We start from the raw sequence: 17927 nt of genomic DNA on the forward strand, positions 1-17927 counted from the left end.
ACATTAAGATTCTGGGATTCCAAAAATAATGTATTATGTTCTTTTCTTACACAATTGTTTTGATATTTCAACAAAACATTAACTGGATGGGAAAGAACCAATAATCTGCTTTCATCTCAAAATCCATGGAGTTTAGAACCATGAAAAATGTTTGTTTGTTTGTTTGTTTGTTTGTTTTAAAAAAGCCTGCTTTGTTTCTGCTACAGCCCTAACATTTATCGCTGTGTTTTTCTGTAAATCTTGTTTACTTTCTAGGGAAAGAACACAATGGTTTTGGTACAAGGAAAAGCTGCTGGACTCTTGGAAAAAGTCTCCCCTCTGGTTTTCTACCACACTGTCAGCAAGTTTCAAATGTTTTTTCTCCTATATAGCAATAACTTCCGTATACAAAAATGCTATTATCTAGAATTATTGCTACAAGTTCTTAAACAAATCTGGTTAACTCAAGAGTGCTGGGGAAACTGCTAAATTCCTTAGAGATAAGATGCCCTTTAAAATGTTATACACCTGAATCTGGCATTTCTCCACCTTCCAAACCAAGCATTGGTTTGAAGAAAAGATGTCAAAGAGCACTGTGTAGAAAACACAGTATATAACATTGCATTATCTAGTTATGCGTGCATCAAATTTGCATCACCTCTTGCAAATAATCAGTACCAGTTGAATATGCAAATAATGTGTGCTGCTCAGGTACAGGAACATAGGAAGCTGCCTAATACCAAGCCACGTGATTGGATCATTTAGCTCACTGGCTGGCAGCTGCTCTCCAAAGTTTCAGTCAGTCGGGGGATACTCCAAGACCTAACTGGATATGTTATTTACCATGGGTATCTGCGTGTTTTTACATGAGTAGAATGTGTCCTTTTATTTAAAATGCATCTCTGGGTTATTTGTGGGGCATAGGAATTAGTTCATTTTTAAAAAATAAAATATAGTCCGGCCCCACACAGGGTCTGAGGGACAGTGGACCAGCCCCCTGCTGAAAAAGTTAGCTGACCCTTGTTATACAGTATACTCTATGTCACTGAGCTGCAGCCCCTCCCCAACTTCTACAGTTTAAATTGTGATTGACAGTAACATGCACATTAACATTGATACAATAAAGAAACAAAAGTATTCCTTTCTACAAGGCTTCTTTCACTTACAGAGGTACCTCGGTTCTCAAACTTAATCCGTTCCGGAAGTCCGTTCCAAAACCAAGGCACGGTTTCCCATAGAAAGTAATGCAAACTGGATTAATCCGTTCCAGACTTTTAATAACAATCCAAAAAAAAAGCAATTTAACATGAATTTTACTGTCTAACGAGACCATTGATCCACAAAATGAAAGCAGTAAACAATGTACTGCAGTCACACAATCCATCAGTAGCTGAACTGGGTTCCACATAGGTCACACACACACACACACAAACAGCCACAAAAATGCAAAATGAATAGCAAAAACAGACATATGTCAGTGTAACACTCCAAACGGAAGTGTGGCACTCCAAACAGAAGGGTGGCACTCAAATTGGAAGTGTAACACTCAAAACGGAGCATGTTCAACTTCCCAAAAAAGTTCACAAACCGGAACACTTACTGTATTTTTTGCTGCATAAGACGCACCTGACCATAAGACGCACCTAGTTTTTAGAGGGGGGAAGGGGGAAAGCCCCGTTTTGGGGTTTCAAGTTGTTTGAAAAGCAAGGCGTTTGAGAACCAAGGTACCACTGTATTTTATTTCCTGAATGAAAAAATTGATTCCAAAGCTTCGAGTCCTCCTAGAAGATGGATGCTATTTTGCCTGAATCTTCCCAAATCATCAGTTGAAAATGGCTAAATTCTCCCACCTCACTTGTCTCCACTAAAGGAAAACAATGGGCAGGAGGAAAGAGTACATACAGATTTGTGACTGACCATATCAGTCAGAAAAATAACTTTACCAGAGATTTCCTTTGCACTTTCATTCAAGTGCTTTTTCCAGAGGGAAGGAACTGGTATCAACTGAACAGAAAACAAAACAAAGCCTCAGATAATTTATCACTCACCGTAATTCCCTAATCCCTGTACCTATCCTTCTAAAATTCTGCAGAGTAAAGGAGCAGAATGCCCTGCTTGGAGGCAATGGCTGGTTCTGGAATCCTTGCTAGGAGGAAGGATGCACTTAAACATTTTGCCAAACTGTACTGACCAGTAAATTTGTGGAGAGGGGCTGTTTATAGTTTTACTGGAGTTTATAAATGGTATTAAAATGTGTATCACCTACACGGATTCAACCTACTACCATATGAAAATATATCCCCAATTGCAATCGCTTGGGAATATATATTTTATATACATACAAGTGGAGCCCAGAACCTTATGTGGAAAACCTGATGTAAATTTTAAATAACAACAACAACAACAACAACAACAATAAAACCTTTCTAGTTGGTTAAAAACTGAACAAAATCCAAACAGAGTTAAATAAAGGGGTAGTACAGTGCCTGCCACAGTTTCTTGCTACTTCTCTTGTTCCCGGTCCTCCACACACAATATCCTTCAACTTGTTTACCCTGCATTTTCTCCAAGGAGTGAAATTTCTTTCCCCAACCCCATTTTATCCTCACAAGAAGACTGGCAAGGTCTGCAAGCTTGGCTGAAAGGAAATGACTCACCCCATAGGCTTCATAGCTGAGTGGGAATTTGAACTCGAGTCTCCCAAAGACTCATCTGACATTCTAACCACCACACTAGCCCTTACTAGTTCACCAACGTCTTCCACAGTATTTGAAAACCTAAGAAAGGGAACGGATCATGCAGAACAACAGTTACACTCAAAATATGCCAGATTAGCTTAATTCATTCCAGATCAAATACTTTGGATTTAGAAAACTCTTTACAGAAGGCCTGGGGCTGCCAGAAACTGTTGATGGGATTCCCTTCCTAGCTCACCCATTGTAGCCACAGTCTCCTCTCTGGGCCTTCCCTCCCAGCATCTCATTTAGGTTTCCAAAAAATCCTCATATCAAAGCACAGGAAGGGGGTTTGAAGGCGAAATACATTCACTTGTGAAGAAATCACATAGGCATAGATCAGTGTCAATGCCTCACATATGCATATACAATCAGACACACTGAAGGATGTTATCACTTCAAATCAGTAACCTCTGGGGATGTAGCTGAATGCTTTGGCACTATCAAACCAACAGGCATTTTGTAAGTACATATATAGAATGACAAGGCATGTAACACAAGAACATAAAACTTTCTTTTCACTTCTCCTCCTCCTCTCTCTCTCACAAAAATTCTCAATAGCTTTCCATATGCATATCAATTCTTACTCAGGTTTGAAGTCTATATTCATATCGCATGCCATTTGATGATAAGGACAGAAATGCAAGAAATAATCTATCAGGAGATCTCCTTAGTCTGCCAGAAATCACTTCATTAAAAGCAGCAATCCCTGTCAGCCCCACAAAGTGTTGTATAGGAAACCAGATCTTATTAATCACACTTCTTTCAACATTGCTTCTTCAAATACTTTTACTGCAGGGTCATGTATCAAAGGTTAAATAAGCGCAAAACTCAAACTCCACCACTGCACATAGAGGCCAGATTTATGATTTGCCTTGCTAACAGGTATTCCTTCAGTAGCTAAAGAATTTATAACTCCAATACAGTATTTATGGCAAGTGCCAATGCAAACAAGTGAAAACAATTTTGCCTCTACTCAATGACTCTTGTAAATAATGGTAATAGTTCAAATATTTGCTTTTTGAAAGAAAAAAGTTGTTTTTACAATGAAGATTTCAGGTATCAGAAAGGCATTAAAGATCCTGAATTTGCACTTGAGTGCACTTCCATGTTCCTTAAAGGAAAACTCAAAATTAAAATTTGTCACTCAAAACTAAAGCAAATGTTCCATTCTGCACTAAAATAAACAAACACGGTGAAGATATTTAAACATTTTGGTTCTCTTCCAAATAAATACAAGCCCAACAAAAAGTCTGACCACCTATTACTGAGCTTACAATGCTCAGGGTTTAAGAACTGAAGCATCCCAAGATGTCAAATGCGTCAATAGTTGGACAAAGCCATCACCTACTTCCAAATCTGTCTGAAAATTCTCATTTCCGTTGCACTTTTCCACTGAAGATCTACCAATGCATTCACAAAAGGATATATGGAGGAACACATCTGCCACAGGACACATGCTCCAATACTGAATTGCAATGATGTGTGGATTCCTACACTAATTGGTTAGGAAGCATCAAGCATGCAATCTTTACCCTCTGCTTGTAAACATAAGAGAAGACCTTGCTGGATCAGACTAAAGTTCCATCTAGTCCAGCATCCTGTTCTCTCAGTGGTCAACAAGACACTTATGGGAAACCCACAAACAGGACTTAACTGCAACAGCATTCTCCCCCCCCCACCCCTTGTGATTTCCATAAAATTATAGTCCAACACATGCTGCCTCAACTGGAGGCAGTACACAGCCATAATGGCCAATAGCCTTATTGTCAATTAATTTGCCTAATTCCCTTTTAATGCCACCCACATTGGCAGCCATCACTATATCTTTTGGTAGCAAATTCCAAAACTTTAATTACTGTAAGTGCTGTGTGAAGTACCACTCCATTCCAATATTCAGCTTCAACAGAATGTCTCGTTTCTAGAATTATGAGCAAGAAAATCTTCTATCCACTTGCTGCACACCACATACAATTTTCTAAACTTAAAAGGCTGAAATGTTGTAACCTTTTTGTCATGGCGGAGTTGCTCCAGCCCCTTGATCCTTTTGATTACTCTTTCCAGAACCTTTTCCAACTCTACGATATCCTTTTTTCGAGATGAGGTAACCAGAATTTTACACATATTTACTCTTGGCTTTTGAAGGTGAAATCTTTGTTTCAGGCCAACAGGGGCAGAAACTTTCACACAAAATGCTTTTAGAAGTCACATACTGGTATACTGGAGAGTGCACGGATCATGCCAGGATCTTGCTCTTACCAGCAGCTCTCAAATTTCAGCAGTGTCCTGTATGATGCTAAAATTCAGCGCTCCCTTACCTATCAAGCTCCTTTCTACATCATTGTTGTGGGTCCCAATGGCACTGGTACCCAGTCCTATCAAACTAGTCACACTACCCTAAAACCACCTTTGCTCTTACACAAGTTCAACATACACTTTTAAGAACATGGAGCACAGGGCTTATATCAAGTTCCATACAATCTTTCTCCTGTGGTGTAAATCTGCCTCACCTAATGCATTTTGCTTAAATCATTAAAATATGAAGTGAAGGAAGAGGCTATAATTTTTATGAACATGTGTTTATTTATTTATGAATCTGTAAGACAGATGCTTGTAACAAAATCCACCTTATTTCCTGTAGATGAGGAAGCCATTGTTAATTTAAAAGGAAACAGGAAAACTTGATCTGAACAATGCCTTAAAAGGAAAAAAATCAAATACATTTATTTTTGAGTAACAATGCCAAGGTATGTTTATGATAAAACCAGTTGTGTGCCATAACACAACAGATTTACTACACCAAACAATTGTTTTTTTAGTAGTTGGGAACAAAGTATTTTAAGATGATGCATCAAGAACTAGGCAGAATTAATTCTGGATACAGTGGAAGTAAAAGACTTATCTAGCTGGTATTATTATTCTGCTACAAAATTGGAGGGCAGGAGTAGTAGAAAACCAACTGAAATCTTAGTTCAAGTTTGGAAAACACTGGCAATTCAGAGCACTGGAAATGTACACCTTTGCCCTCTGACACCAGGCTCCATCTTACAATACACTCATGTTCAAAACCACAGCCAGGTATAAGACAAGAAATTTTGGTATCTACAACTGATTATAGCAGGAGTCTGCAAACTGTTGGCAAATCTAGGTAGAGAAAGCATTAACTGATTAGTTGGTGAGTGAAAAACACAGTGCACAAGTTAAAAATATGCCAACAACCTGAGGGGAAATTTGCAAATTGTCAATGAGAGAAGTTTGAACAGGCACAAGAAAATGTTTCATCAAAGATTCAGTAGCTTGGTGATCATTCAAATGTCAGCAGTTCAGAACTTCAGCCCTTCATTTTCATAGCATCTGTCTCTGCGTTAGGACAGCCTAGACAGCAGTTTTTGTCCATACCATTATCCTATTGGCTCCAGCTTCTATTGTTAAAAGGTTGCTTAGCATAATTTGGCTATCAAATGAACAGAGTTCAAGCACGCAAGGCCAACAGGTTACTCATTGTGTCACAAACACTGTTCCTTCTCACACAGCATTACAAAAGTGAAATACTATGCCCATCTCAGATACAAGTCCTGCAGAGATCAAGGGAGCTTACTCTTAAATAAGTTACCAGGCCCAACTAAATGTGCTCACATTGGTGTTTAACCCCTAAACGATTTAGGTCCCAAATATCTGAAGGACTGCCTCCTACCCTACAGACTCTCTCAGGTGTTAAGGTGGCAGTTCAACTACCCCTGGAAGCACAGAGGACTGCATTCTTTGTGGCAGCTTCCAAAATGCAGAAATCCCTTCCAATGGAGGTGCATCAATATGAATCTTCATAGTTTCTGTCATTTGCTGAAGTCACAGCTCTTTACCCTAGGCCTTTGACAGTTAAGGTATTTTTTGTGACCCACCTCTATTGTTTGATGTACATTCTTTGGTTTGTTTTCATTTGCTTTATTGGATTTTAATGTTATGAGATAATATGGTTGTAATGCACTCTGAGACCTTACGCGGAAAAGTGGGTAAGAAATCTTTTATAAATAAGTGGGAACAGGCTTGCGGCATAATAGTTTCCTTGCATCATTAAATATTGAACTAGCCGTTGGCCTTGACATTATTGAGACAAACTTTCCGCATAAAATTTCTATTAGAAAGGGTTACCATAAAATCTTTCATACCAAATCTATTCATCTCAAAAATACTATTAAAATGTTTCCCCTCAGAACAGATCCTAAGAGGTCTGTTATCTAAGATCATAAGAGGTCTATTATCTATCATATCCTCCTCTATGCAGGAGATATGTTTAGTCAGAAATAAGTCCCTTGACTACAGAGGATCACATGCATCACGTGTACTTTTGTCCTGGGAATAAAACCATGACAAACCATCATTTGTCAGAGCACACATGGCTCTTACAAATGCAGCTGCACAGCAAAGAGGCAGCTCATATCACGATGTACTAATATAACCATTTACTTCAGAATAATCACGTGGAATTCAAAAGCATTTCAGAACCATCATCTATCATTCTTTTTATACTAAAAGGACATATACAACAGAATAGCAGCAAAAAACATTTATTTACAAGTGAAGATGGGATTCTATACATATCTCATTGTTATCTTATCAATGAGCAACACTTGTTAGCACATTTTTTATCTCATCACTTTACTGCAGGTCTAAGTAGGGACACGGGTGGCGCTGTGAGTTAAACCACAGAGCCTAGGGCTTGCTGATCAGAAGGTCAGGGTTCGTTGCTCCTGTTGCTCAGTCCCAGCTCCTGCCCACCTGGCAGTTCGAAAGCACGTCAAAGTGAAAGCAGATAAATAGGTACCGCTCCGGCGGGAAGGTAAACGGAGTTTCCGTGCGCTGCTCTGGTTCGCCAGAAGTGGCTTAGTCATGCTGGCCACATGACCCGGAAGCTGTACGCCGGCTCCCTCGGCCAATAAAGCGAGATGAGCGCCGCAACCCCAGAGTCGTCCGTGACTGGACCTAATGGTCAGGGGTCCCTTTACCTTTAAGTATCACTGTAACCTCTGACATATCAGATAAGACACATGGTTCATTCTCACCAAATTTGTTTCACTTGTTCTCCTGGAGACCAAGTAGTTGGCACTATCCCACATGGCAATGTGAAACAGCCATACTAAATGAAATGTGGCAGCAAGAGAACTATGATTGGAACTCCCAATGGGTTGGTATTTTTTTTTTAGGGCAAATACAAGGGTAGAGGGGGGTGCCAGATGAAAAGGAATAACCCTGTGTCATTTTCCCACTCCAAATCACTTCCTGGAGGTGCCATTCCCCAATAGGGCAAAACATACACACTCTGAAATGGTACCTGATCTCAGATTGCACTTTTACAGAATACCTGCAGAACTCTATTACGCTGCAACACACAGCTGTTTTTCCTATTTTGGAATTCTAATTAGATGACACTGAAGTTTACAGTTGCTAGCGTAACGGATTCCATACACACAAGCCCCATTTTCATTTTCCATTGCTCAAGTTTTATGAATGGGATTAGAACCTGATTAACCATGTTAAAGCAACAGAAAACCCAGCTGGGCTTCTGGGGGGGGGGGATGAAACCCCCTGCATCTTGTTTCGCACAATAAATCCCACGCAAATTATCATGAAAAGTGTATGCTAAGCATTCAAACAGCCTAACAACATTTCTTCACGTCACATCAAAATAACCTCATGTTGCATCTGGACATAACTTTGGGCTCGTGAGAAAAGCGATGTAAAACTAAGCGCTCAAATGCTTCCTTGGAATGAAGCCTTATTAAGCACATCTGGTGTGGGGGAGGATTAGAAAAAGCAGCCGCTCAAGAGGAAGTGACTTCCTTCCCATCCCACAGAAGAAGTGCTTAGTGACACTGTAACAATGCTGGCAGGCTCATGGGATTCAGATGCTCAACTCCAAATTTCAGTTTAGCAACACAGGCGCTGATCTCATCAAGATTATTTGCGGCAACAGCTGTAGCAATAGCTGGTACTGTATCTGCAGAGACAGGGACTCCCACCACTATACGTTTCTTCTCAAGAGGCATGGGCGCAACATGAAACCCTGAAAGGGCCTCATTTGAATGTCTACCAGATCCTGCTGTGATCCATCTTAAAACTCACATGTTACAGATGTAGATGACTTGATTACCACCAGCAGGCTGGTCTCCCGTGTTGTTGTTGTTTTTAACAACTAGCCTGATTAAGGTAAGGTGACCAGATTTTTTTTCAATGAATCCTGGGACACTTTTCAACTTCCTACTAAATAGATGGATTTTGTCAGGGGACTGATTTGTAAATCCGGGGACTGTCCCCGGGAGACGGGGATGTCTGGTAACCTTAGATTAAGGGGGATTCAAAAGCTGGCACACTGCTTTGTGACTTTTTGGTTCGTGTAATAAAGGTTCTTGCCTTAATAAATCTGGATTTATTTATTTACAGGCCAACAACATGCAAGGAGTAGAGGCAAAAGTGAATGGAGCCTGCTGGATCAGGCCAAAGGCTCCCACAGTGGAAGCAGAACATAGCCCTTGTGGTTAGCAGCCACTGAGAGCCTTATTCTCCATGAATTTGTCTAATACTCTTGTAAAGCCATGTAAGCCAGGTGAAAAAGTACTTCCTTATATCTGTCATGCAACTTCCAACATTCAGCTTCTTAGCACTGCCCCAGATTCTAGTATTGAGAGGGTGGGAGAAAAACATTTCTCTATACACTTTATCCACACCATGTATAATTCTATATCTCTCTATCATAACCCCTCCCCTTACTTGCCTTTCCTCTAAACTAAAAAGTAGTAACTTTCTCATAGGGCAGTTCTTCCAACCCATTAATCAATTTGGTTGTTCTTTTATACACCTTTTCCAGCTCTAATATCCTTTTAGAGGTGAGGTGACCAGACATGTACACAGGATTCCAAGTACAGTCACACCATTTATTTGTATTAATACTATTGCCATTCCAGCCACACAAAAGCAAGGCATTTCTACACACACACACACACACAGAGAGAGAGAGAGAGAGAGAGAGAGAGAGAGAGAGACACTCTCCATCTAGGAAGAGGTATTAGATCAGTTTGAAGACACATTCTAGGGAGGCAGAAGGAATTGAGTACCGAGTACCAGTGAGGAATGTAGCCTGAGGTCATGGCCCAGGAAGAGTCCTCAGGGTCAGACAAATAGGCCCTCTTCAGTACTGAGGTCACCCACCCTGGAATAAGAATCATTATTACAAAACTAAAACCTGATATTGTAAGACAACCCGCTTTCCTTGAAACACACACATATATCAGGACATAGTGAATGGAGGTTGAATATGCCCCAATCCTGTTGAAACTGTTCTCTTTCCTCTCAAACCCCACATAGGTCCCTTCAGGAGCAAAAGACTCCACTCCAAGAGTATTCATTCTATTTTCAAGCAAGCTTTCTTGTCTGTGATGGCCTCTAGTTTATGCAGTCAGTATTTTGACACACACCTCAGAGTAATAAAAATGTATTGAGCTCATTGAGGGGAAATGATGGGGAGGGGGAACCAAAGTGCACACTGCAGGAAATATTGTTTGCATCACTGCAAGCAACGGGAAAGGGAATATTTGTACTTGTAAATTAGCCTAATAATTTACTCTTGCTATTCTTACAATTAATTATTGAATTTAAACGTGTGTGTTCTTCTTCCTTTTAACAATACAAAATGCTGTTTCTTTTTTTCCATAGGCAGTCCCAGAAGCGAATGAACAGAAAGCTAGTGCCTCCCTCTACCATAAGGTAGTACAGCCCCCCCCCCCACAACACCTTCCATTCATTGCTGGATCCTTGTAGTTACTTGGAAGGAAAATCAATTTTCACACATAATTTTTTATAACTACATTTATAAGAGAAATTCAAAGAAGACTGATTCTAGGTAAACATCTTAGATATTTTATGTTTCATCAAGTAGCATACTAATCATGCTAAATAAGAAATAAATAATGCCTACATCAAAGTTAACTCAAAATCCGCATGACACATTTAGAGGAAAATATGCTTAGGATCGGAGTGCAAGGGCAAGACGATGTTATTTCTCCTCCAGAAATCCAACATGCAGGTGCCGCTGGCTGAATTTCAGGACTTTTGCTTTGGGTGCGCTACCCTCCAGTATTTAGTACACTATCTTATTCCTCCTCTCCCACACACACAAAATTTATATACCGCTAGCTCGTTCAGAACAAAGCAAAACAATCCCTCAAAGCGGTTTACAAATCCCAGCCGGCATTAGCCTTCGCTTTCCACCTGTTGCACGCTCGGCAGCCGCGCCCCAGGGTGGTGGAGCTGTTGGCATTCCTCCTGACCGTCCTTTAAACTTTGGTCACATGGCCTGACGCAGCCCTTCGAGAGAGGCAGCCTTTTGTACCTGGCTCCAGCCACCCTGCCTACGTCAACAGGTAAGCAGGCAGACAGGCAGCCCTCCCTTGTCCTCCCCCACGAGCACCACCCGCGCAGTTGCCGCGGGCGCCCCTTCCTTACCTTACGGGGGACGCGCCCGCCGCCACCTTGGCGCTGCTTCCCGGCGCCTCGGCATCGGCGCTGCTGGGGTGATAGGCTGTGAGCACCACCCCCTGGGAAGCAGACCAGCGGCTCATGATGCGGGCGAGGGCATCGTTGTTCCTGGACTGAGAGCAGCGCCGGCGAAGTTCCTGCCTCGCCCGGCCGCGGGCCCGCCCCCTCGGAGGAGAGGCTGCGCTTCGCACTGGGCGACGCTGGCGAGGGGAGGACCAGCCTCCGTCCGGACCGCCTCCAATGATATCCTCGCAGTCTTTTTTTCCAAGCTCTCGGGCGACCTTTTCATGAGTCAGCCACGCGTTTACGCTCATACTGTATATTCTTCGCGCGGATTTTACGCCGGTCGTTCCCCACCCCAGCCGGGAGCGTCGCTTTGCCTTTTCTTTTTTTTCTCCCTTTAGTTTCCTCCACCTTCTCATTCCCAACTGATTGTGTCTTCCGTGCAACGCTTCTTAACCCCTTCCTCGCAGGTTTCCTTCTCTCAGCGCCTGCGGCGCGGTGAACCTCAGGGATCTCAGGACCCCGTGGCACAAGCTTGGCACGCATGGCCATCCCAGCGTTTCCTCGCCGCTTTAGCGGGACGTTCCTTCCTTGCTATGTGGAAACCGTATTGATCCCGCTACTGTGCTAAGTCAGGTGCACTAAGCTCACTGACTTGCTAGATACTGACTTGGTATCTGAAGAAAGTGTGCATGCACACGAAAGCTCATACCAATAACAAACTTAGTTGGTCTCTATGGTGCTACTGGAAGGAATTTTTTTTTTTTTTTTTTTTTTTGCTAGGTTCGGACATTTGTAAAGAATCATTTATAAAGTAGAGGAGCCAAACTAAAACTTGGAGTTTCTGCATTCCTCAAATAAGTTGCTGCAACAAAGGAACTTTTGGGGCACATTTTAAGAACATAAGATGAGCCCTACAGCAGGGTGAAGCCAGAGGTGCATCTAATCCACCACCCTTATTCTGCGGAATTTAGTTTCTGTTTGGGTTTTGTTTTTGAAAGAAATGTGCTGTGTGTAATTATGCAAGCCATTGTTATTATCCTTTGTTGTTCTCTTCTCTCTTTAGGAAAAAGGGTCTTCAATTGGCAGGTTGCTTCAGGTAGCTATGAGAAAAAGCCATTCATGGAATCATAGCCTGTAGAGCTGGGGGAGATCGAGAGGGTCATCTAGTCAAACCTCCTGCAAAATCTCTTTCATTCCCTCCTTGTTGCTACACAGACCGAGCCCTGACATTAAAAATAGATTCAGAGTTACTTGCTAGTGGTCATCCATTACACATATGGCATGGTTAAGATGCCTACCACAATTACGGTTATTTGAGAATAGGTCTGGGATTTCCTGAATATGCTCTTGTACAACTCTTGAGAGTCCCCCGGACTGCAAAAAGATCAAACATATCCATCCTTAAAGAAATCAGCCCTGAGTGCTCACTGGAAGGACAGATCCTGAAGTTGAGGCTCCAGTACTTTGGCCACCTCATGAGAACAGAAGACTCCCTAGAAAAGACCCTGATATTGGGGAAAATGGAGGGCACAAGGAGAAGGGGACGACAGAGGATGAGATGGTTGGACAGTGTTCTCGAAGCGACTGGCATGAGTTTGGCCAAACTGCGAGAGGCAGTGAAGGATAGGCGTGCCTGGCGTGCTCTGGTCCATGGGGTCACGAAGAGTCAGACACAACTAAACAACAACAACAACCTCTTTGTCTTGGAGCGGAGTGCATCATTTGTGAATCTGGCGGCAGGTACACAGGAGTGGCAGTTGCTAATGGTGCAATTCCCTCCCCCCCCCATCCTGTCCCTATCAAATGAATATTCATATAGAAAATGAGAAGGGATTACATATGAACCTGCCCTTAGACTCGATTGGATACACACACACACACAGCCAGCTTCCTTTCACTCCTGTGAAATACGGATTTTTTTATATAAAAAAGTAAAATAAACATGTATTTGCCTATTTATGTAAAAAATAAGAACAAGCTTGGGGCAGGTAACACAACTTGTCAGAGCCAAACACAGCAATTGCAGTGAAGCAGGCATTAACATCTCAGTCAAAACCATGGGCTGACAGAACAATCCTATCTGTTATTCAAAAGTGAGCCTCAAAAAGTTCAGTGAGACTTGCAGCCTAAAGTGACCTGCTGCCCACCGGGCATACCTCAATGTGATCATTGTCATTAAGTGTTACAAACTTTTTAAAATTATATTTCCTGTTACCTGAGCTCCTGGAGGATATACCCCTGTGTAAGTGAAGTAAGAAAATCATAGACATGGTACAGCACAGTACTTACCATGTCTACTCAGAAGTAAGTCCTATTGGATTCTGTGGGACTGAAGTTCCAAGTAAGTGGGAGTTAGGATTTCAGCCTTAATAGAACATTGTCTTGCCATAGCTCTTCTTTGAACATGTACTGTACAACACTGAAAGTATTTACAACTTTGATACCATGAAAGTATTCATTGTTTTAAATGCATACCAAAAACTGTCCTCAGTTACCAAATATCCTACAGTGAATAAGGAAAAAAAAACTTGATGGAGGAAAGAAGAACATAGAATCAAATGTATACAATTTACAATAAATATGCAATACAGACACAATGTACAAACAATACAAGCCTTTGTTGTACTAAACCTTTGAACACGACACAATTCTATAAACCAAAACAGGATACAGATTGGGTATTCTAAAAATAAATATGCAAAAGCTGTCTTTTATTTAATAGGAATCTGAAAAGATTCCACAGCTAAGGTTGAACAAAGCAAAGTTTTTACATGTCGGGAGTATGCAAAAGCAGCTTGATCCAGCTGAGCTGTCATTAGGGACTGCTGAAATGATCGCTCCCCACATCAAATGGGGGGGCGACGTTTGCGTGGTCGCGTGGAGCTCCTAGGCGACACCTGGTAGTTCGGACTACCCCAGCTAAGCGCCCAATCCCTCCTGGGGGAGGCGTTGTCAGGGGATTGGCCAGGTAAGGGAAGGGACTACCTAGCCCACACAATAGAATGTGTTGCTTACCAGGAAGCAGCAGTCGGGCTCCAGAGCTTTTCCCACCCTCCACTCCCTCAATTAACGCTTATTTTTGCAAGTTAACCTCTTGTCCACAGGTACGCAGGCGCTGCTATCTCAAGGCCGCTGTTGAAGGGCCAGAAGGGAATTTCCCTGCATTGGCAGGTTTTGCCTTTCCCATAGCAATTCGTCACAACTTTGGCGGTTTCAGGCCTTGGGCGGAATCCTTTAGTCATCTTCCTAAATGGGGGGCATGGGGCGGTGACTCCACGCCCCCTGTGCAGCAGCGATACCAGGGTTCCCCGTTAAAGGAGTATTGGGGGGAGGCATTGACCATACGCCGAGAGGTTGTCATTGCTCTCCCCCACCAGTGGTGGCAAACGGGGGGGCGGGCTATCTGCTTGAACATATGTTCTCCAGAGCTAGCCCAATCCCCGCACATTCTGATAAACCTGAAGTTTCCCAGATCCCTGGCTGGGGGCTGGGAAGGATAAACGCCCAATGCCTGAGCCAAGGTCTGCCTACATCTGAATCTTAATAAAGTTGTGACCAATTTTAATCCCATAGCACATTGTCTTGTGTCATTATTCTGCTCAGGGATCACCTGGGGGTTGGGGGACTCTGCCTTTCCACGCAAGAGACAGAACTGAAAATGGTAAACCACATGCCGATGGCACAGTGGGACGCAGGAAGGATTAGAATGACATCTAAAGAGAATCAGTAAATATTTGCCACTTTCAGAATTACAAACTCCTGTCTGAAGATACTGAACAGATTTATTTGAGAATATTGGGAAGATGAAAGAATGCATTTGATTGTTCATTACTCTCAAATTTAAAACATAGTTTTTAACTGAAACTCTCCCCGAGTGAAAAAAATGTTCATTGCTGGACCAAGCAGTTGCATACAATTCACTAAGAAGAGAGTAACAGGAATGCCGAAATATATTCAAGAACTTTTTCTTATTGGTGGATTCATTAAAGTGTGCTTGAAAAGCAAGAATGAAATGTGTCTTATAAGACAGAATGATAAATGTATCTGTGCTTTATTACCATTAAAAATACAATTGAGGTTAGTGCACCTTTCGGAATGGATCTATGGCTACAATTTTATGCACAGTACACTGAACTCGCAGGGACTTGCTTCCAAGTAAACATGCATGGAATAAGCCTGTAAACATCTTTGCCCCAACACACCACATGTCGCTGCTGCTGAGACACGTAGCAGTTAGCTAATGTCTGTGCCATCTCAAATGTAGTGATGTGGTCCCACAACACTTAACGATGCTGTGAGGTTGCTGGTGATGCACAACACAAATCCTTGTCCTAGCCAGCTGCATTCTATGACCCATTCATATTTTATTTTTTAAAAAACTTTCAACGCTGAGTGCTTTTACTTTCTGTAGCCATAATGGATTAGAAATATGTCTTTGTGTACTTCTTCCCTTCCCAAGTTTTGAGCATTAACGTAAGTACCCTCCTCCCCTTTCAATTTATTCTGAGGAAATTTCCATTTCCCTGTCTTTATTAGCAGGTCATGAAGATAAGGCACTAGGGGTCAACAATTTTGTCTCCAACTTGCAGCAGTTTCCCAAACTTGTCAGTTTCCCAAGAATTAGGAAGCCATGTAAAGTCTGGTGGCATGCAAAGATCTGCAACCTAAGCAGAAAGCTGTGCCATGCACACAAATGTCTATATACTGCTGTACTTGGGAGTTCTAATGGAATGAACAGTAAAGGCAGCTGTAAGAGCTCATACTAACACCAACAACTGCAAAGACTTATCAAGGGCCAAGTCTCTCTTTTAAAAGATGTTCAGGTCACAGAGAATATCACAGTAGACGTAGATCATAAAATTGGCTAGTTAAATTCCACTTAGTGCAAAGGTATGTAATATCAGCACAAACTAGGCCATGTAACCTTGTAAAGAGGTGCCTGGGTTTAACAGTAACATGATTTTGCTTCCTGCACTACTGCTCAAGGCCACTTGCCTCATTTTCTTTAATTATGTTATGTGCGCACTTGAGCATTCGTCTCTTTCATCTGGTTGTATTACACACAATGTTTTGTTGGATATTAAAAGAATTCAATAAAAATTGTGATATTTATATTGGTTAATCCTCTTTCCGCAGGAATGTGGGGACAGATAGTGATCTCTCTGTAGTGTAAATCCAATATTTATTTAAGAAGCAAATTTACTCTGGCGCTTTTACAAGCTAAATCTGGCACCTCCTGGCAATTAAACATATCAGCAAAGTGACATGGGAGGAAGCTTCACTGAATTTCACTGAGGTTATGCAGGTCCGCATGTTCAGCATTTTAAACTTCTGTCCATTCTTTGCTCTCTTAAATAAAAGATTAATGGTGAAATGTGGCAGGAATGTACAGCTGTAAAGTACAGACATAAGAGCACCCCGGAATTTAGGGGAGGGGAAATATAATCCATGTTTCTACTTTTCTTAAAGTTTGATATCTCAGTACTCATCAGCTAATTCTGTTGGCAGATTAATAAACCAATAAATTAGAAAGAGGTCGACTTGCAGTTAAGGCTACCAATCAATTGAGGTACCAATCAATCTTGCTTTTATGTGACCAAAATAAACCCCGCTAGTATAGACGGTTGTTTCTGCATGGCTTGGCTGTAGATGAATTGTAATTAACTGTATTTAGTACTTACTTCACATTCAAAGCTAATGCAATATTAAAGTTCTGTCCACACGTTAAATAACATATACAAATAATAAATGGAGCTTGACCCTTCTGTCCTACAGATAATTTAAAAAGGGTATGTTGGTGCACTCTGGTGGTTGCTTTTGTAACTATTTTTAATAAACAAGTGGGATGAGAGGAAACAAATAGAAATGTAGAGGGTACCACTCTTCAGCAAGTCTCACTTGATTGTGCAATGAATGACTATCCTACATGTATGGAAATCAATGGAATTTCCTACCAAGATGTATTACCCTTGATCCAGGAACAGTGCTAGATTGTATGACAGTTGTATGTAAATATCCCAATATGCAACAGATTGCTTTGCACTGCCTCTGCCATAATCTGAAAAAGAGTAACCAATGTTTATTCTTGGCTTATTGCTTGTGGTTTGTTTGTGGGAGATAAATCAAAAACTTGGGTTCAGACATACTGCTATGCCACACTGTGGCTTAGCTCTCAGTAGCATGGCAACTACAGGAGGGGTGGGGAGAGAAGCAAAGCAGCCATGATTTTATCATTGCATGCACTTGCTCATCAAGCTATAGTTTGACTCAGTATTACATGCAAATGAGGCTACAGGCTGCTTTACATCACAGGCTTACAAATAGCTTTTTTGAACTGTTTTATATGCCACGCTGCCCTTTTTTTTCTTTTATAAATTCAATGTGTCTGATGGTTTGCAGGTCTGCCTTGTCTGACAGAGCACCTCATAAAGAAAGAAAAGCCCCTTTTCAACTGCATTTGGTCCTGCTCTATGAGGATGCTCTTGAAATCCATTCATCCTCCTTGAATTCATCTTCTAAATGCATCAACGCTTTATGTTTTCTATGCTATACTCCTTGTTATGTTTTTGTCACTAGAGCTGGTCTATATGCCTCTTTATTACTACAGTACACCCATTCACTTCTGCCAAATAGGTCACTACACCCAATACTACTCTTACAATCCTTTGTTCTCATTTG

General features: G+C 41.6%; 1 protein-coding gene across 4 annotated transcripts in view; it reads right to left on the reverse strand.

The window, feature by feature from the left end:
- The window catches only part of ARHGAP18 (Rho GTPase activating protein 18), a 59539-nt gene that overhangs the window by 30296 nt on the left and 11316 nt on the right, over positions 1-17927 (reverse strand). For 2 of the 4 annotated variants that reach the window (XM_033143772.1, XM_033143771.1), the window contains exon 1: positions 11211-11404. The exons of 1 other annotated variant lie outside the window; for it this stretch is intronic. In XM_033143772.1, coding sequence (XP_032999663.1) covers positions 11211-11326 — 116 coding nt within the window. In that variant the 5' untranslated portion in view covers positions 11327-11404. Of the gene's footprint in view, positions 1-11210; positions 11406-17927 lie in introns of those variants that run through there. One more of the 4 variants, XM_033143774.1, reaches the window with a different exon arrangement.

Source organism: Lacerta agilis, chromosome 3 (assembly GCF_009819535.1).
Source record: "Lacerta agilis isolate rLacAgi1 chromosome 3, rLacAgi1.pri, whole genome shotgun sequence".
In the NCBI taxonomy this organism is placed as follows: domain Eukaryota; kingdom Metazoa; phylum Chordata; class Lepidosauria; order Squamata; family Lacertidae; genus Lacerta; species Lacerta agilis.